This window comes from Paroedura picta, chromosome 7, assembly GCF_049243985.1.
Source record: "Paroedura picta isolate Pp20150507F chromosome 7, Ppicta_v3.0, whole genome shotgun sequence".
NCBI classification, from domain to species: domain Eukaryota; kingdom Metazoa; phylum Chordata; class Lepidosauria; order Squamata; family Gekkonidae; genus Paroedura; species Paroedura picta.
Window position 1 is genome coordinate 53,840,040 of NC_135375.1, and position 19,590 is coordinate 53,859,629.

At 43.1% G+C, this 19,590-nt stretch overlaps 1 protein-coding gene across 3 annotated transcripts in view; it reads left to right on the plus strand.

The window, feature by feature from the left end:
• The window catches only part of TNFAIP8 (TNF alpha induced protein 8), a 40,889-nt gene that overhangs the window by 15,250 nt on the left and 6,049 nt on the right, over positions 1 to 19,590 (plus strand). Inside the window, exon 1 of one of the 3 annotated variants that reach the window (XM_077344370.1) lies at positions 7,200 to 7,324. The exons of the other annotated variants lie outside the window; for them this stretch is intronic. Within the exon in view, the coding sequence (XP_077200485.1) occupies positions 7,294 to 7,324 (31 nt within the window). The 5' untranslated portion in view covers positions 7,200 to 7,293. Of the gene's footprint in view, positions 1 to 7,199; positions 7,325 to 19,590 lie in introns of those variants that run through there. 3 annotated transcript variants of the gene reach the window in all.

Sequence of the window (19,590 nt, forward strand, 5' to 3'; positions counted from 1 at the left end):
GGTTATTTGCCAGTTACTATTTCAGTTACTATGTGTCTCCAGACATTTAAAGGTAAAGGTATCCCCTGTGCAAGTACGGAGTCATGTCTGACCCTTGGGGTGACGCCCTCTAGCGTTTTCATGGCAGACTCAATACGGGGTGGTTTGCCATTTACTTGTTCTCTATTTACAGTTTCAGGCTGTAAATATTTATTTAGATCTTCCTGCACTTTCCAGACTCACAGGACTGATGCTGGTCTGCCTGTCTGTGCCCCAGAATACAAACAGTTGCTGGTAAGGGCTGGCCATATACCCATAGGCCAGGAGGGACACTCCTGCACCACTCCCTACCAACTGCAGGCAAAAATGGCTCATTTGAAGGCTGGACTCTGAGGCATTGTATGATTTTGAAGTCCCACCTCCAAACCTCCAGGAATATTTCCAACCCAGGAGTAGCCAAGCTACAGGTGTGGCCTGGAGAGCTCCTGGAATTACAGCTCACCTGCAGAGTATAAAGATCAGCTCCCCAGGCAGAAACGGCTACTTTGGACAGGGTTGTGGTAGAGAAGAAACATTTAAGGCTTCCCACACAGGTTGTTGAAAGACTTGAGGCCTACTGCACAGGGTTGTTGTGCAGATTAAACAGGAGACAAAAGAGCCAGTTTCCTCTGCAGAATAACACTGTGCAGTGGCCTCAAAACTGCAGAGAGTTGCAAAGAAGAAAGACACATGACTTGGCTGTGTCTAACCTCCGGGCAGAGCAGTATTTTAAGTGAGAAGGGGCTTTTCTGTGGCCTCCCTGTCAGCCAACTGTTCAGCAGAAGGGGAAAGTCCCCCCCCCCTCAAAAGGAATGCCCTCAGGTTCCCCTGCATTGCTCTTGGAAAGGCCTCCCTCCCCTCAGTCAGGGGCTGTTAGAGGCTCCTTCCCAGCAGGCCTGAAGGGAGGGAGGGGGAGCACTCTGCAGCCTCCTGCCAGCTCTGTCAGGGATCTGAGGCAATTTACAGTTGGACACGACAGTTAGGACAGCCTTGGGGCAAAAAGGGCTGGCGCAGCCTGTGTTCTCATCCCCCTTGGCAGCCCTACTGACCTCCTCTCCCTTTGGTGGTCAGGAGCAGACTGGCAGCCAGACTGGGCTGGGTGAATGGAATTTTGGTCTGTCCTGGTGAAGGACCAATAGGAAGGCACTTTGCACGTCTCCCCATTGGCTGCTTGGCCCTGGATGGACACTCAGAGGCCCCAATCAGGAGCCGCTTCGCGGCTCCTGATTGGGCCCTGAGTTTTTATCCTGGACAGGGCCTGCTGGCCTGGCTAGGAGTGGCAGTCTAGAAATTCAATAAATAAATAATAATAAATAATATCTGTCCCCAAAACGAGGGCTAAATTATGTCTCACCAACTCCGGAACCTCTCATCCTTTAAGCCAGAAATATTAATCCAGAAATGTTTTAATTCCCAGGGGCTATCTTTGGGTCCTTTAGCGGTCCACTACATTACCTGTGGAGTTCCTAGTATACATAGAATCAACATGTACAGATTGTTGAACTAACTTGATGGCTATGAGGTTTGCATATTTAGTAGCAAAAGTGGTTGAACTGCCAATGGCTGCTACTATGTTCTGTAGTATTGTATTAGGCTGCTTCCACCCATTCCCAAATCTTTCTAAATTATAGAAAAGGAAAAGGAATATGCAAGAAGATACAATGTAATAGAATCTCTGCTTTGAAGACTGAAACAACAGAATGAAAGTTGGAGTTAGTTCAAAACAATCTTATATTTCATGTTAATTTGAGACTGGATTGCACTTGAAGCTAGCAATCTTGGAGATCTAAAAGTCATACCTTACTGAGGACCTTTACAGAAGACTATATATGTATATGCCAATCACATAACAATTTTAAATCATTATTAATAATAATAATATTTCTTACCCACCACTCTCGGCGTACTGCTGATGACAGGAAAGGAAAGGTGACTGTAAGCCACTTTGAGACTCCTTCGTGTAGAGAAAAACGGCATATAAGAGTCAACTGTTCTTCTTCTTTTATTGAAGGAGTGGGAGAGGATTGGAGGCAGCAGAGGAGGGGGGAATAAATCCAAGATGCATATCTCTCCTGAGAGAAGTTAGTGTTTCTGGAGTGCAGTCACTTTAAGACAAGCCTTGCAACTGGGAACCAGGAAGATTTTGAACTGGCACCCTGGCCAATCAGGGAAGACTGCTTTGCTCCAAGGCATGGAGCAGTGAGTTAATTCGCAAAAAGGAGACATCTACACTTTTACTTATGGCAGTTTTTGAAATATCGAGGCTTATATCCACTTTAGGATATCGCTGGGGAAAGGTAGGGTCACCACGAATCAATCATGCATGTTGCAGAGGGGAAATCTAAAGCGCCCAAAATCAAAATGGAAATTGAATTCAGTGTAGACTGCAGGGATTATTTAGTCTATCTGAGAGTGGGTAAAAAGCCCCGTGCAGACTACACCCAGGATTCTTGTAATCCCCAGAACCTGAAACCATAGTAGAAGTTGGTTTTTGATCATGTGATAAGGAACCCCAAGTTGCTGATAGTGGGCTTTCAGAATATGAAGGTTTTAAAAGGAATGTTAGAATGTTGCAAGCATTTTAAATTGCAGACAAATCAGAACTAAACTGTAGATCAACTTCCTGTGGCAATCAAATCAATTGCAGAAATATGGTGCAAATACTTTGAAAGAAATCTTGATTTTTTACAAGTATAGATAAGCAAGGGAAATGGGCTGAAAAATGATACCTATGCATTCAGACTATCAAAGCACCCTTTTCCAAAGCCTGGTCAGAGAGCATGAAATGGAATGTGTTCCTGCGGACATTGTTCCACTACCAGCAGTGACAGATGACTCTAATAAGAGACTAACTCTTAAAAGCTTCCCTAAGATAAGTAGGAACTGCCAGGAAAGGAAGTGGGCCTGTTAATCATAAAACACAGAGAATCTTACAGTAGAGAGAAGTGGGAGTGTTAATCATGTAACAGGGAATGGTCAATGCAACAGATATTAGTGTTGAATCCTGTATTCTTCACAAAGCAGTCATTGTAATCCAGAGCAGAGTAATAAGTCACAGGGTAAAATGACTTCCACAGAGAAAAACCAAGCTGGAATTTATGAAATCATGTTATGGTACCTTAAAATCTATTACAGGATATAAGCAACTGAAGGTATTCATGGAAATGTAAGATTCCAGAATCTGATTTACTGTAGGGTATGCTTCACATAAGGATTCATATCCAAGTGGTACTGGGATTCACACCTTATACTTTCAGCAGGGTGAGATGAAAGGATCAGATTAATAAAACAGATTAGTAAATTGTTAGAATACAAAGAATAGTTTCATCTGGAAATAATAGGTTTTGTAGGTGGGTACATCTATTTATTTATTAACATATTTATATCTCCTCTTTCCTTGCGACTTACAAATTACCATGAAAAAATGTCACAATTTAAAACCAACAAAATAAAACTCCAAATAACCCTTTCCCTCCAAAATATTCATACCATCCCATCGGAAGCCCTGGGAAATAAGATGGGCCTAGAAGGATCTTCTGAAAGCTTTTGAAAATAGCACCCAGTTGCCACTTCAGGGAACCTCTTCCACAGAGTGAGAACTAATAGTAGTAAAGAAATAGTTTATAGTTGGTGCTAGGTGGGATACAGTCTGTAGGGGAAAAGCTAGTAGCTGGCAGCCTGAGGACTACAGTTGGCACATGGTAACATATGTGAGGAAATAGTCCTTCAGATACATTTGTCCTATATGTGGAAGTCATTAAAGGTTATAATCCGTACCTTGAAATGGACTTTGAAACAAACTGGCAGACAATGCATCTGCTTTAAAACTGGTGATATAATCCTGATGCATGTGAATGCTTTAACAGGTTCTAGAAGTCTTGGTTTACAGACAGCTTACATCCCCCATCATAAAACTGGTGCTAATTAAAAACTGAAACCAAGTGAAGACACAGTTTGAAAAGTTGGCAGTTCCTAGATGCTTTGCTGTTAGGTGGGCTTTGAACCCAGTAGGGATCATGCAGAGCAGGTATCCATAATTATTTCAAGTCTATGGGCAACTTTTGAATTTTAAGTGGGGTTGGTGAGCACCATCCTAAAATGGCGGCCTCAAGAGGTGCAGCTAAATCAAAACGGCTCCAGAAGGAAGTGGAAACAAAAACAATACTTCTTTTCTCCCTTTGTGACAGAATTGAATAATAGCCACAGGATTGAATAATAGCCAAATTCATGAAACTGCCTTATTCAGAGCCACTGAGAGGACAGAAAGCCTGGAGAAATAATAGATGGTCTTCTGCTCCTGAACACTTACTTTCTCTCATGGAATAATCCTTGGACTTGAAGACTAGAGCAAAGTTTCCTCACTGCTTTGTAGTATCAGTAAGTCAAACCTGAAGAAAGAATGGACACACACACTAAGGAAAAAACAGATATTTACCAGTCATCCTTATCCTTCAGTGGCTATGTCTCTATTGCAGTTTTCTACTTTTGTTTGAATGGAGACCACCGGTAACATGAGCTGGCTTATAATAGCCCCATCCACTTCCTGAAAAGTTTGGTGGATACAAAGGAAAATACTGTTAGATATCACATTGAATAACTGTGATGTATAGGCAACATTTGTCAGAACTGGTGACTCCACCTGCAACATAGCGTAAGTCAGAGATGTTACCATTTTAAAAGCCAATGTCATCTGGCATCTTAAAAATTAAATATAATGCAGAATTTTGTATTCTAGATCTTCATATAGTTTCAAGCACACTCATGGGCTTTGGCTCATGAAAGCTTATGCCATACATATTTTCCTAGCTTTCTAAATACAATAGAAGTCAATTGTGATATATGCTATGTAAGAAGTTGCAGCACTGTGACTACTCTTCTGGAATAGGGTGGCCAACTTCTTCCTTCAGTGTTAATCTCCCATTACTATTCAACGGAGAGGAAGGAGAAAAATCAGAGGGATCTGTTATACCCTTTGTGGAATGGGGGTGGCAAAATGTGTCACACTTATGAAAGCAGATAACAGTAAGGCTTGAGTTTCATAGTTTCACAGGCATTAAATGTAAAAGATGCACTAATAATCTATAACCATTAATAAAGCCAGTAAGGGGTGCTGGGAGGAGCTGGGACTCACCACCTAACCACCAATCAGGTTGGCTGTCCTATCTGTCCCATTTCTGATTGGCCATCCATCCAACAAATGACCAATCAGAAAGGATGTCCCACCCCTGGTTGCATCCCCCTCCAACTTCTTCCATTTAGAAGAAGTTCCAGCATGGTAAAGTGGAGCTGGAAGGGAGGGCGGAGGGCCTGGGACTGTGCGCAGGTGGGGGGTGGGAGCCCCTGCCAGGACTCCTGCTACCCTGAGCAGCTCCAGCTGTGGCCTTGCCATGTCTTGGTAGAGCTGCCAGGATGGCAGAAGGAGGAGCGGACTGCCCACCAGTGCCTCCCCCCTGCACTAAAAAGGGCCACCGTGGCCTCTCCAGGCCTTCGCTGGCCTGCCCGGGGCATGAGGGGGGTAGTGGCCTAGTGCCTGTTGTATTTAGGGATATAATTGTCTTTTCTGCTACTAAATAATAAAGTGCTGTCAAGTTGCAACAAGATTTTGACAGTACATCAATGGGTTTTTATTATTATTAAATTTATACATCGCCTTGCAGCAGTTTTTACAACATTTTAAATAATAAAAACAATAAAACAATAAATATGCTGTAATACTCGATTTTACCTCTATTTCTCCATGTGTTCAATGGTGGGATTTTGGTCTCAAGAGGGAAAGTGGCTGATTTAATTTACTTTTATTTACTTTTATTTACCTCAGCCATAAGCCGGGTGGAATAGTACAATTTTGCAGTCCTTGTGGAATTTGAGTCATTTTTTCACGGCCCGGATCTCAGCTGGCAACTGGACTAAGGCCAGATGCACTTCTTTGGGGCCAGGAACTACCAACATGTTGGCATTTGAAGATCATAGTGTTCTTCTGGAGGCATAATGGGAAAGGCGGTTCCTCAGATATGCAGGTCCCAGACTACGCACAACCTTAAAAGTTAGAACCAACTTGACCTGGATTTTTCCAAGCAAGAGATGAGCAAAGGCAGTTTGCCATTGTGTTCATTCACATAACAATCCTGATCTACCTTGGTAGACTACCATCCAAGTATTAACCGAGCTTATGAGCTTCAACAAGCTTTGTTGTTGTTGTTAGGTGCAAAGTCGTGTCCGACCCATCGCGACCCCATGGGCAATGATCCTCCAGGCCTTCCTGTCCTCTACCATTCCCCGGAGTCCATTTAAGTTTGCACCTACTGCTTCAGTGACTCCATCCAGCCACCTCATTCTCTGTCGTCCCCTTCTTCTTTTGCCCTCAATCGCTCCCAGCATTAGGCTCTTCTCGAGGGAGTCCTTCCTTCTCATGAGGTGGCCAAAGTATCTGCTTTCAACAAGCTTACTGCTGCACAGATAACAGTGACATTTTTTAAAATGCTATTCACATGCTATTTTTCAAATGGCATGTGCAGAGTAGCCAGGAGAGCTGAGGACTGTCTGGCAGCAAGGCAAGGGATGTCTGGAGGTGGTTCGTCATTGCCTGTCTCTGTGTCATGACCCCTGGTGTTTCTTGAAGGAACTTCATCCATCTCCTTGGAGGTCTCCCATTCAAATAGGAGACCTCCAGGGTCAGCTTTGTTTAGCTTCTAAGATCTGGCAGGATTGGGCTGCCAGGGCTAATAAAAGACCATAAGTGGAATATTATAGAAAAGAAACAAAGAATTTGTTTAATGTTTTTTTTCTTCATTATTTGCAAAGCAGTCTTGTCTTAGTTGTTACACAGCTAACTCCTGGTAAATGGAAAATACTATTTTAGGCTTAAAGTATGTCATGCAAGCAGATGGGCTCATACTGCCTGCTCACATCTTAATAGGATGTTAAAACACAATATCTTTTTCCTGTTGCCGTCATCCTGAATTTCTTTTCATTTTGAGGTGGCTGCTTTCAACAGGCTGTAACAAGTAAAACTCTGCCACTTCAAAGGCTAAAATAAGGCATTTCTGCCAAATAAAATGAGTGCCTGTAAAGGTGTTCTTTCTCCAACAGTTGCTCAGATGCCGTTCAGAAAGGGGTGGAATCTTTTAGCAGGACTGAACTGTGATTCGTTGACTTCACCAAACTTTTCCTCTTATAGTCCCAACCCCCCCCCCTCTCTTTTTTTTTTGAGAAGTTGACTAGCTGCTTCTCAGACGTGCACGTCAGCTGTGATCTCCAGAGATTTAGCCTGATACCATGAGTTCCGAAGCAGAGGAATCTAAAGAAGGTATGACTTCAGACATTTTTAAAGACTTTGGTTTTTGCAAAACAGTTAGCACTGCTTTCAAAGCAGCTTCTGCAGCAACATGAGATGATGAGAAATTTGTGTTCACTTTTGTTTATGAACTGTTCAAATGGGAGGGGAGAAAACAGGCATCAAAACTGCTTTTCCCATTCTACTGAAAATTTTTGCAACAGAAGCCTTGTCATTAAACATATTTTGTTGCTTTGTGCTGTAACTAAATGTTTTACAAAGTGTTAGTAACCAGGAAGGCTTTCTTGTTCACAGGCAATAACGGCTTGAAAGGGGAAGGCATGTATATATATATTTTTTAAAAAATTAGATGCTCTGTTCCTTCGTAAAAGGAAGTTGTGTAATACAGAGAACTGAAAGATCGTTATTTTAGGAAAGAGCTTTTCTGATGTTAGCAAGTCCCCTCCCCCCCCAGTGTGCATTCATATTGCTTGATACAGCTCCAGTGAGAATTGACAAAAGAGATAACTATTTAATTTTTTTCTCCTATTACGAAGAACATGTAAAATTGAAAGATACCCAAAAATGCAATTATTTATTGGTTTAAAGAGAGGTATTGTCTGGTGGATCTGAAGCTTTGAGACAAAAGACCATTTGAATCAGCGATATGGGGAAAGGGATGGGAGAAAGAAGTGTAGCATATGTGGATATTTTGAATGGCTGGAATTTATTGGCTTTAAGAATCCAGTTAAATAGCAATTTAAAAGAGATAATATAAACTAGACTAGCCACATCAGCAGATTGGTGGAAAACTACATAGTGTTTTAAAACCCTGCAGAAAGTGTCTCAATTATCCCAATGATTTTCTCTGTATCCCTATAATTTGAATGGTTCTAACAGTGATCTACTCTAATCTTCCTTTTCTGAATCGATGGACCCTTTCAAAACATGTTCTCACTAAATAAAATCTCCTGAAACCCATGTATGGACATTGCTATGACTAGTGTGATGCTGAAAGCTTTCACATGGTCCCATTTCCCCTTCAGGCAGACCCAAATGGGGTCCATGTCCAAGGAACAATTGCTAGTTACGCTGAACCTTTCTCCTATGGCAACTCCTGAGTGCAGCATTTCTCTGGCAGCATGTGCATTCCAACCTCTTTTGTATTGTAGATGAGTAAGCAGCATACATGCCAGGACTTGATGGCTTATGGGAAACACTCTTTAAATGTGAACACTCTGATGCACAAATCCGTTGTTTAAGACAATACATTGCAGTTGTCTCCCCAATAGTAGCAGGGATCATTGACTTGTCAGGAATCAGCAGAATCTTCTGTAAGTTTTGAGATAACCATGTATCCTTCTGTACTGTGCAAAGAGACAATTTTGTTGATTTTATGAATGGAGGCAGGATGCATGTTTGTCAGTTGATGGTGGATAATTATGCACATTTTAATACCCATGAAAATAATGTATGTTGCATCTGAGTTTAGTTATGCTAAAATACAGTAAAAATGATGTGCTTCATTAACCGCTCCTGCAGGAGCGGTATTAATAAGCGCTAAGGGCAAGTTGGGAGGAGAAAGGGGCGGACGCCGTCTGTGATAAAAACTCAGAGGGGCGAATTAGGAGCCGCGGAGGAAGCTTTCTCCTTCTGCCTAACAGTTGGTTGACAGGAAGGCCACAGAAAATCCCCTTCTCACTTAAAATAGTGCTGTGGCTGGCCTCACTGCTGGAGGGAAGACACAGCCAAGCCATGTGTATTTCTTCGTTGCAACTCTCTGCGGATTTGAGGCCTATTGCATAAGGTTGTTGTGCAGATAAAACTGGATGCAGTTGCAGAGGTTCTTTTGTCTCCTGTTACATATGCACAACAACACTTTGCAGTAGACCTCAAGTATTTCAACTCCACAACAACCTGTGTATGAGGCCTGAAATGTTTCTTCTCCACAACACTCCTGTCTAAACTCCAAAGCAGCCCTTTCTGCCTGGGGAGCTGATCTTTATAGTCTGTAGATAAGCTGTAATTCCACGAGCTCTCCAGGCTCCACCTGGAGGTTGGCTACCCCTGGTTTGGAAATATTCCTGAAGGGTTGGAAGTGGGACTTCAAAATGGTACAATGCCTCAGAGTCCAGCCTCCAAAGAAGCCATTTTTGCATGCAGAGTTGATCATTATAATCTAGAGATGAGCAGCGATCTAGAGATGATGGTGGAGGCTTGTAGACTTGGGGGGGGGGGAGAGAAGTGGTGCAGATGTATCCCTTCTGGGCTATGGGCTTTGGCCAGCCCTTACCAGCAACTGTTTGTATTTTGGGGTGCAGACAGGCAGATAGGCCAGCATCAGTCCTGTGAGTCTGGAAAGTGCAGGAAGATCTAAATAAAGAAGATCTAAATAAAGGATATTTACAGCCTGAAACTGTAAATAGTGAACAAGTAAATGGCTGGAGAGACATGGCAATGAAAGTGACTTATTTCAAGCTTGGCCTGTTAAATGAAAGTATTTGTCAGGAATGTCCTATACTCAAAGGCATAAATGGTCCAGAATTTCAAGTGGAGTTAGCTTTACTGGAAAGTAGACAGTGAGACTTGGGGAAAACTAGGTGATCCACTTTTATTAGGCAATGACTTGGCCTTGTGGACAACAACAGGGACTGCAGTTGCCAGCAGTAGGCCTCAGGCTTCAGAAGGGCAGGCATCACCAGCCAAGCAACAAACTGTACTACCCAAGGGGCATCTGAGGCCACGTGCATTCCATTTGAAGGGATGTATGTGAGGGGAGAAAACTTTCCCCTAGAGATGAGCTGTACTTCCAGGGGATTCTCAGACCCCACCTGGAGGCTGGCATCCCTAAACCTCAGTGGGATACAATGCTACGGGGTCAACCCCCCCCCCCCAAAGCAGCCATTTATGCCTGGGAAGCTGATCTTTATAGTCTGGGGATGAGCAGCAATTCCAGGAGATCTATGGGACCCACCTGGAGGTTGACTGTCCCTGATCTGAACATATTCCTCAAAGTCTGGAAATGGGGCCTCAAAATTGTGTAATGTCCCTGCAGCCACCTAGCACCCCCTAACCTATTTCAGGTCAAGAAAACATTGCAGAAAGGAGGCAAGATTACTAGATTGGTGTAGGTTCATGCATAAACCTGATTAAGGTCAAGACTGCTGTGCACAGAGATATCTCCTTTTAGGATTGGCATCTTCCAAGTGAGGCTCTCTACCACACCTCCCTCCCGGGGAGTCTGCTATGGGGAGAGGAAGTGAAGGTGATTGGAAACTGCTTTGAGACACCTGAGGCCCACTGGGTGACCGCGGGCCATTTCTAGTTCTCTCAGACCTCTCACAGCCCCACATTCCTTAGGGTACAAAAATCCAGCTCGTCTTCTTCTGAGCAACTTTGAAAGAAGAATGTGGACACATATTTTATCAACAGTAAAAAAATGGAGACAGAAGAAGCAGGGTGGACACCTGTGTACTGTGACTACTCCATGTGGATTAGGGCAGGGGGATATTTCTGTGTCTGTGGCCTAATTCACACAAGAAGGGAAATGAACGCAGAACTGGGAGAAACTGAAATCTCCCCCTAAGAAGAGTCTCCAGTACGATTTTCCCTTCACATATCTGGGGACATGGCTCTTGAAAACTCATCTGTAACCACTATGCCACAATTCTCAAAGGTCAGTCCTCTCCCACACTCAAGGAACATTCCAAACCACAGGTTCTTGACACCTATCTCTCCACACTCGTGTCCTCATTTGTCACCATGTCACCACAACCTCCCACACAACACACACATTCAACCCCATGACCTTACAAACTGGACAACTCCTCCCCTTACTCTTCCCACTGCCAAGCTCTAATGCCTTTTGTATTCCTGGATACAACAGGCTTTGCCCCTACTTCTGTAATAATATATGCCAAAATACAATACCATGGTGCTACTGAGGAAGAATTGCATTAGACCTTCATGATTGATTTGCAAACTACAGTATTCTAGATCAGTATTCTAGAGGCAGTTTGGTGTAGTGGTTAGGAGTGCGGACTTCTAATCTGGCAAACCGGGTTTGATTCTGCACTCCCCCACATGCAGCCAGCTGGGTGACCTTGGGCTCGCCACGGCACTGATAAAGCTGTTCTGACCGAGCAGTGATATCAGGGCTCTCTCAGCCTCACCCACCTCACAGGGTTTCTGTTGTGGGGAGAGGAAAGCGAAGGTGACTGTAAGCCACTTCCTTCAGGTAGAGAAAAGCGGCATATAAGAACCAACTCTTCCTCATCAATATAAACCTGCTTTCTTATATTTTGTATCAATTTTAATTGTAGTTCACAGTTATTTATAGCACCAGGCAAATATATATTCTGAAAATCTAATTTGTAAATAGGAACACCTTTTAATATAAAATGAAAACCATTCAATTCATTTGCAGTTTAACCTCATACTCTCAAGAATAGGTTGGCATCTGAGGGCAAGTAAGGGTATGCTGATGAGAACTGCTCTTCAGGTTATGTTTTAATTGTTGATTAGCAGCATCAGTATGGTTCCAAATTACTTTGTAGTCACATCTACCCTATGTTATGCAAACCTTTAACACAAAGTAGAAAGGTTAGAGCTAAGGCTGAATGTAGTTAAGATGCCTTGTTGGTAGAGTTGCCTACTCTGGTTTGGGAAATTCCCTAGGTTTTAGGGGTGGATTCTGGGAGTGTAGACTTCTACATATTCTGGAGATCAGTTGTAACTCTAGGAGAAACTATGGATCCATCTGGAGGCTGGTAATCCTACTCCTTGGTTCAAACGGGAAGGAAAATAGAGGCTGGGAGAAAAAATGTTTAGCTGAATTGCACTAACAAGTGATGTTATAGCGATACTTTTCTTGGCAAGAGTCCAATCTGTTATTCTATATCTCTAGGTAATTTCTGTGTTTTTCTAGGTAATTGAGCAACTGATAAAAAATACATATGCAGGCCATTGAAAAACAGCTGACAAAAAGCAGCTATGTGGTTTCTTAACGTTTGGATGGAGTTGCAGCAGACAAGTTTTTAATATACCATCATTTTCTGGTAGGATGGAAGCCTGTCTTCATTAATCTTTGTATAATTCTGAAAAGCTGTACCAGATTTCAACACACTAGTGTGTAAGACTGCACATTTCTTCCTGAAAAGAGTTTTTCAGTGCAGTCCTGTATAGTAGCGATCCCCAACCTGTGGGCTGCGGACCACATGTGGTCCTTCAACTAATTGGAGGTGGGCCCCGAAGGACACCTTCTCCCCCCCCCCGGCCCTTTACTTCATCCCCCCCAGCCCTTTACAACACACTTCATTGTTGTGGCGTGTCTGTATCTTATTTTGAAGGGATGTTTAAACATTACCATAGCGATCAGAGAGCACTAGGGTAGTGGTTGAGAGTAGAGGAGTAAACTACCCCCCCCCACTGGGCCTCAGTAAAAGGCGTTGAGTGGTCCCCGGTGATAAAAAGGTTGGGGACCACTGCTGAATAGCACAACCTTTTTATCACCAGAGATCGGTCAATGCTTGAAAATCTTACTGAGGCCCAGGGGGAGGGGGAGTCTTTTGCCGAGGGACGTTGGCACCGCCTGAGCCCCTGCTCCAATTGCTTTCCCGCTGGTGCCCCTGACTTCTTGCCGCTCTCTGGGAGAGCACCAGCCATGGCGGCCGCTGGAGAGCACCAAAGGTGAGCCGGCAGCAGATTGGCAGGGCAGCTTCTGAGGCAGCAGCCGGGGTGGACGAGGAGGAGCTGCGGCCAGGTACCGACTGATCTACGGACCGGGACCGGTATCCGGACTGGGGGTTGAAGACCATTGCTGTATAGAATTACTCCCAGCGAAAGTCCATTGAAATCAAAGAGCTGAGACTGCAGTTACTTTGCATAAGATTGCAGTCAGTTATTCTAAATCTGACCATATATGCACCGACTTATTGTGCAATGTTGCAAACTTCCTTCTGCCTCAGTTGCACCACTATTATGAAGTTCTTACCTAATTTAGATATAATGCAAAGACCAGAGCTTAAAAAACAAGTGTAATTGTATGAATACTTTTGCTCAAATTAAAAGATGGCAAATAGCCTTCTGAAGCTGTCTACTAGGTATAAGGTGGCCTTTCTTAAATTTTTTGTCATTGAGAAACCCCTGAAAAATTAATCAGGCTTTGAGAAACCCCAGAAGTGACATGACCATGAGGAATTGCTGTCCAGGCCCATCATTGGCCATTTTGGGAGGGGCTTTTGACATGACCATATATGGCCACATCACCCAATAAATGTTTAACAAATATCAAAAATATATTAAAAATTAATCAACTCTCATCCACTCAGCAAACCCTTCCAGGGCTGTCAAGAAAATCCAGGGTTTCATAAAACCCTTGTTGAGAAAGCCTGGTATAGAGCAAGTGTGCCAGATGAACTTCTCTTTACAGACAATCTTGGAAGATCATACTGCTCAGGGTAAAGAATATCCTTCAGTGACTCTAACCTGGGCTTACTCCACACTACAGAACACCTCTCATGGTCATAGACTTGATACCAGTGAATTCATAACTCTGGTTTGCCATTTTCCTGTCACTTAACTTTGTGCCACATATTTGAGTCTCGGGGAGGTCTGAATCTACTTGAAGACCAATGATTTAGAACTGGCAAGCAACTGTACAGCTCAGTACTTTGATTCAAAATGAACCTTGCAACTATTAATTGACTGGCTGTTTGCATTAAACCAAATGGGTTCTATCTTGAACTCTATCCCTATTAGGTGACTTTGTGGAATGAGCCAGAAGAAATACAAGAACAGCAATTAGTTGTTTTCAACAATCCCAGCAAATAGAAAGTGGACAAGTATTCTGCCCATGATGTTTTCAGAGTGCAGCACCACATTTTTCTAGTTATATGGCTCCCTCCTCCCCCTTGGAGGTTTACACACAATGGAATTTACTTGCTTTGATTTATGGCACAATTAGTTGCATGTTAACTCTGTCTACAGTTTGGGTCACTCCAAGCAAGTCAGAACTGTTTGGCCAGCAATAGCAATAGCAATGGTTGAAGTGACAGTCTCCCAGGTTGTGCTTCCTTGCATGTTGAGTTACATCAATATCACATGGCATCTGCCAGAATATTTTCAAGAGGTGCGTAGTCACCATTCAGAACTGTGCATATATACCCTGTGCCCCATGTGAGAGACACTGCTGACAGTGGGAGGTAAGCAGAGTCAATACACAGTAGGTACATGTTGTATGTGGGGAAGTGGCAGTTTGCAGTATCTCAAGTCTGAGGCAGCAAATCTCCCTTCCTTGTCTGCCTATATAGAGGGCATTATCTTTGTACACCAGTTGAAGAAAGAGAAGATTTTTGTGACCTGACCTGTCTGTAAAGGTTTGTAGCAGAGCAGTGTTAGCAATAATCTGTAACTATGCTATCATCTTTGACTGTTTGTGCAAACTTCTCTCTTTATGTGCAAAGTGTCCTTTATTATTATTATTATTATTATTATTATTATTATTATTATTATTATTATTATTATTATTATTATTATTATTATTATTAGATTTATTTCCCGCCTCTCCCGATAGGCTCGAGGCGGGTCACAACAACTAATCCCATTAAAATTCCCATTAAAACATCACTCTACTAACATGGCGGCTAAAAATCCCATCCCTCCCCCAATTATTAAGAGGTGAAGAGGAAAGGATAGGGGAGTAGCGTACACTCCAACTCCTAGGGGGGGAGCGATGTCCCTGATTTGCTGACCCCAGCCTCAACCATAGACCTGGTGGAAGAGCTCCGTTTTACAAGCCCTGCGGAAAGCTGACAAATCCTGCAGGGCCCGCAGATCACCCGGGAGCTCATTCCACCAGGTAGGGGCCAGGACTGAAAAAGCCCTGGCCCTGGTCGAGGCTAGGCGCGCTTCCTTCGGGCCGGGGACGACCAACAGGTTCTCACCCGCAGAGCGTAAGGCCCTGCGGGGGGCATAGAGCGGTAGGCGGTCCCTTTGTCTGGAGTTCCTGTCACAAGAGTCTCTCTGTGCACGTTCTGAATGTGCAGGCCAGAGAATGCAGACCAGATGCCTTGTCTCCTTAGACATGGATATTCACTCTAGAATTTATATTAATGCTTAGGTGAACTGTGAATGGCTGAAAACCTGATTGGTACCCTAAGCTACTCCATGGCTATATATAGGCATGCTGAGATAGGGATGAGGGCAGGATTTTTTTTTAATTGCATTAATACTGGCCTGGTCTACTGATCTTGGCATCTATCTAGTTCAGCATTCCATTTTCTATAAAAGCTAACTATTTTTTGTGAGAAACCAATGAACACCACACAAAGGGCAGCTGCCCCCACTATGAAGCCTAAGCAAATAGCACTCCGACATAGCACTCCGACATACACCATCTGCATGTGAGGTTACATTCCAATCTTTGACCACCCTCTCTGTTATTCCCTCGTATCCTCCCTAAGATTCCAAAAAACTCACATTAGTAAACATTGGGACATGTTTCCTTGGTCAACAGTGTACCTGAGGGATCGCCTCCCTGCCTATGCCCCCAAAAGAGCTCTGCGCTCCACCGCCACCAACCAGCTAAGGATCCCTGGCCCTAAAAAAGGCCGTCTGGTCTCGACCAGGGCCAGAGCATTCTCTGTTCTGGCCCCCACCTGTTGGAACGAGCTCCCGGAGGAGATCAGGGCCCTGACAGAGCTTAAACAGTTCCACAGGGCCTGCAAAAAGGAGCTCTTCCACCAGGCATTTGGCTGAGACCAGACGTAATCAACAGCGACCGAAGGGCCCCTGCTTCCCCCTGCCCCCCCTCAGAATTCCACCAATAAGCCCTGGACCTGTTTGTACTGTTACACTGTTGTATTGTTATATTGTACTGTTACATTGTTATCTGGTTACAACTATTAGTTATTGTTATAAGGTTATTCACATGTTTTTATAGACCGTTTTATGTATTGTTCCTTGTTCTTATGTAAACTGCCCTGAGCCTTGGGGGAGGATGGTATATAAGTATGATTGATAAATAAATAAATATGTATATGAAAAGAAGGAGGGAGAATCCCAGTTAATGTAGGAAATGGAAAGTACTGTTTCCAGGTTCAGATCTTGGTTTCCAAAATACAAAAGAGAGCACCATTTTAATTAAACATATACCATAAGATATGGAGACCCAGAAGTAGTCTGTTGTTACTTCCATGTGGATTTCTTTTCACTTTTGCTTCCAAACTAAGGCGCTATCTGAAGGAGCGAAAAATTCCCTACAGTGGAACAATTGGGGAAAATACTGTGAAAATGGCAGCTGATGAAGGAAAGTACACAGAAAATTCTTATCTGGATACTCTTGTCAATGAAAGTGTATCTGCATTCACAGTTGCAATGAATACAGAATGGAAAATCTTAACCAGCATGTTCTTTTTAACATACTAAATAGTTTAGATCAAGTGGGTTAAGCAATTTATGTGTATCTCCACTTTAACGGTGGTAGAGAAAATGGTGGTAGGGAAAATGGAACCAAACCTAATGTATGTTAGTTTGAAATCTGTTTAATAATATCATTAAACTCTTGCCACTTTCTTTTCCAAGAATGACTAACACATACTGTAAATATAATGAAGCCAACATCTGAAAAACAGTAGCAGAAGTTAAATAAGCTGAGTAAGCTGCATTTTATACCAGAAAGCAATGTATTTTCAATTGGACAAATTACATTTCAAAAGACCAGTATGAAGTCTGTCTTTTAGTTATATTGCATAACGTGGGGAGTTTCATGTACCAGTTGTCCTAGTGTATAACTTGAATGAGAGCTTAGGCTTCATAGAAACGGGCTGGCAGTTCTAAGGACTGAGCAATGGTGGCTGAGTGTAATCTGTGACACAGATATTATATGGATAGATCTAAAAATATTTCCCCCCTTCAAGGATCGCTGCCTTGTTGTGGCAAGGGGGCTTGCGTAGTTCAGTGAAGCTATGAGCTATGCCGTGCAGGGCCACCCAAGACGGACAGGTCATAGCTGAGAGCTCTGACAAAAGGTGATCCACTGGAGAAGGCAATGGCAAACCACTCCAGTATCTTTGCCATGAAAACTCTATGGACAGTTCCAATAGGTATAACGATATGACGCTGGAAGATGAGCCCCTCAGGTCGGAAGGTGTCCAATATGCTACTGGGGATGAGCAGACGGCTAGTACGAGTAGCGCCAGAATGAATGAAGCGGCTGGGCCAAAGCCGAAAGGACGCTCAGTTGTGGAAGTAACTGGTGGCGAAAAGACAGTCCGATGCTGTAAAGATTTTTATTCCATAGGAACCTGGAACGTCAGATCCATGAATCAAGGCAAGCTGGACGTGGTTAAACAAGAAATGAGAAGACTGAACATCGACATTTTAGGAATCAGTGAACTAAAATGGACAGGAATGGGTGAATTTAATTCAGATGACCATCAGGTATACTACTGTGGACAAGAATCTCGCAGAAGAAATGGAGTAGCCTTCATAATCAATAAGAGAGTAGGAAAAGCAGTCTTGGGATACAATCCCCAAAATGACAGAATGATCTCAGTTCGAATCCAAGGCAAACCATTCAACATCACAGTGATCCAGGTCTACGCCCCAACCACTGCTGCTGAAGAGGATGAAGTTGATCAGTTCTATGAAGCCCTACAACACCTTCTAGAAGCAACGCCCAAAAATGATGTGCTTATCATCATGGGGGATTGGAATGCTAAAGTAGGAAGCCAAAAGATAACCGGGATAACAGGCAAGTTTGGCCTTGGAGTACAAAATGAAGCAGGGCACAGGCTGGTAGAATTTTGTCAAGAGAATACAATGGTCATAGCAAACACTCTTTTCCAGCAACCCAAGAGACGACTCTACACATGGACATCACCAGACGGTCAACACAGAAATCAGATTGACTATGTGCTCTGCAACCAAAGATGGAAAAGTTCTATCCAGTCAATAAAAACAAGACCAGGAGCTGATTGTGGTTCAGATCATGAGCTTCTTGTTGCAAAATTTAGGCTTAAATTGAAGAAAGTAGGGAAAAGCACTAGGCCACTCAGGTATGAACTAAATCATATCCCTGACGAATACACAGTGGAGGTGACAAATAGATTTAAGGAATTAGATCTGATAGACAGAGTGCCTGAAGAACTATGGACGGAGGTTCGCAACATTGTACAAGAGGTAGCAACTAAAACCATCCCAAAGAAAAAGAAATGCAAGAAATCAAAATGGCTGTCTGAGGAAGCTTTACAAATAGCTAAGGAGAGAAGGGAAGTGAAAGGCAAGGGAGAAAGAGAAAGATACAACCAATTGAATGCAGAATTCCAGAGAAAAGCTAGAAGAGATAAGAATGCCTTCTTAAATGAACAGTGCAAACAAATAGAAGAAAACAATAGAATGGGGAGGACCAGAGATCTTTTCAAGAAAATTGGAGATATGAAGAGAACGTTTCATGCAAAGATGGGTATGATAAGGGACCAAAATGGTAGGGACCTCACAGAAGCAGAAGAGATCAAACAAAGGTGGCAAAATTATACAGAAGAACTATACAAGAGCGAGCTTAACATCCCTGATGACCACAATGGGGTAGTTACTGACCTGGAGCCAGACATCCTGGAATGTGAAGTCAAATGGGCCTTAGGAAGTCTGAGCAACAATAAAGCTAGTGGTAGTGACAGCATTCCAGTTGAACTATTCAAAATCTTAAAGGACGATGCAGTAAAAGTGCTACACTCAATATGCCAGCAAATTTGGAAAACTCAACAATGGCCACAGGATTGGAAAAGGTCAGTTTACATTCCAATCCCAAAGAAGGGCAATGCCAAAGAATGTTCAAACTACCGCACCATCGCACTAATTTCTCATGCTAGCAAAGTTATGCTCAAAATCCTACAAGCTAGGATCCAGCAATATGTGGACCGAGAACTTCCAGAAGTACAGGCAGGATTTCGAAGAGGCAGAGGAACTAGAGATCAAATTGCCAACATACGCTGGATCATGGAGAAAGCTAGGGAGTACCAGAAGAACGTCTACTTCTGCTTCATTGACTATGCTAAAGCCTTTGATTGTGTGGAGCACAACAAATTGTGGCAAGTTCTTAAAGAGATGGGAATACCAGAGCATCTTATTTGTCTCTTGAGAAATTTATATGCAGGTCAAGAAGCAACAGTGAGAACTGAACATGGAATCACTGACTGGTTCAAAATTGAGAAAGGAGTTCGGCAAGGCTGTATACTGTCGCCTTGCCTATTTAACTTGTATGCAGAGCACATCATGAGAAATGCGGGATTAGAGGAGTC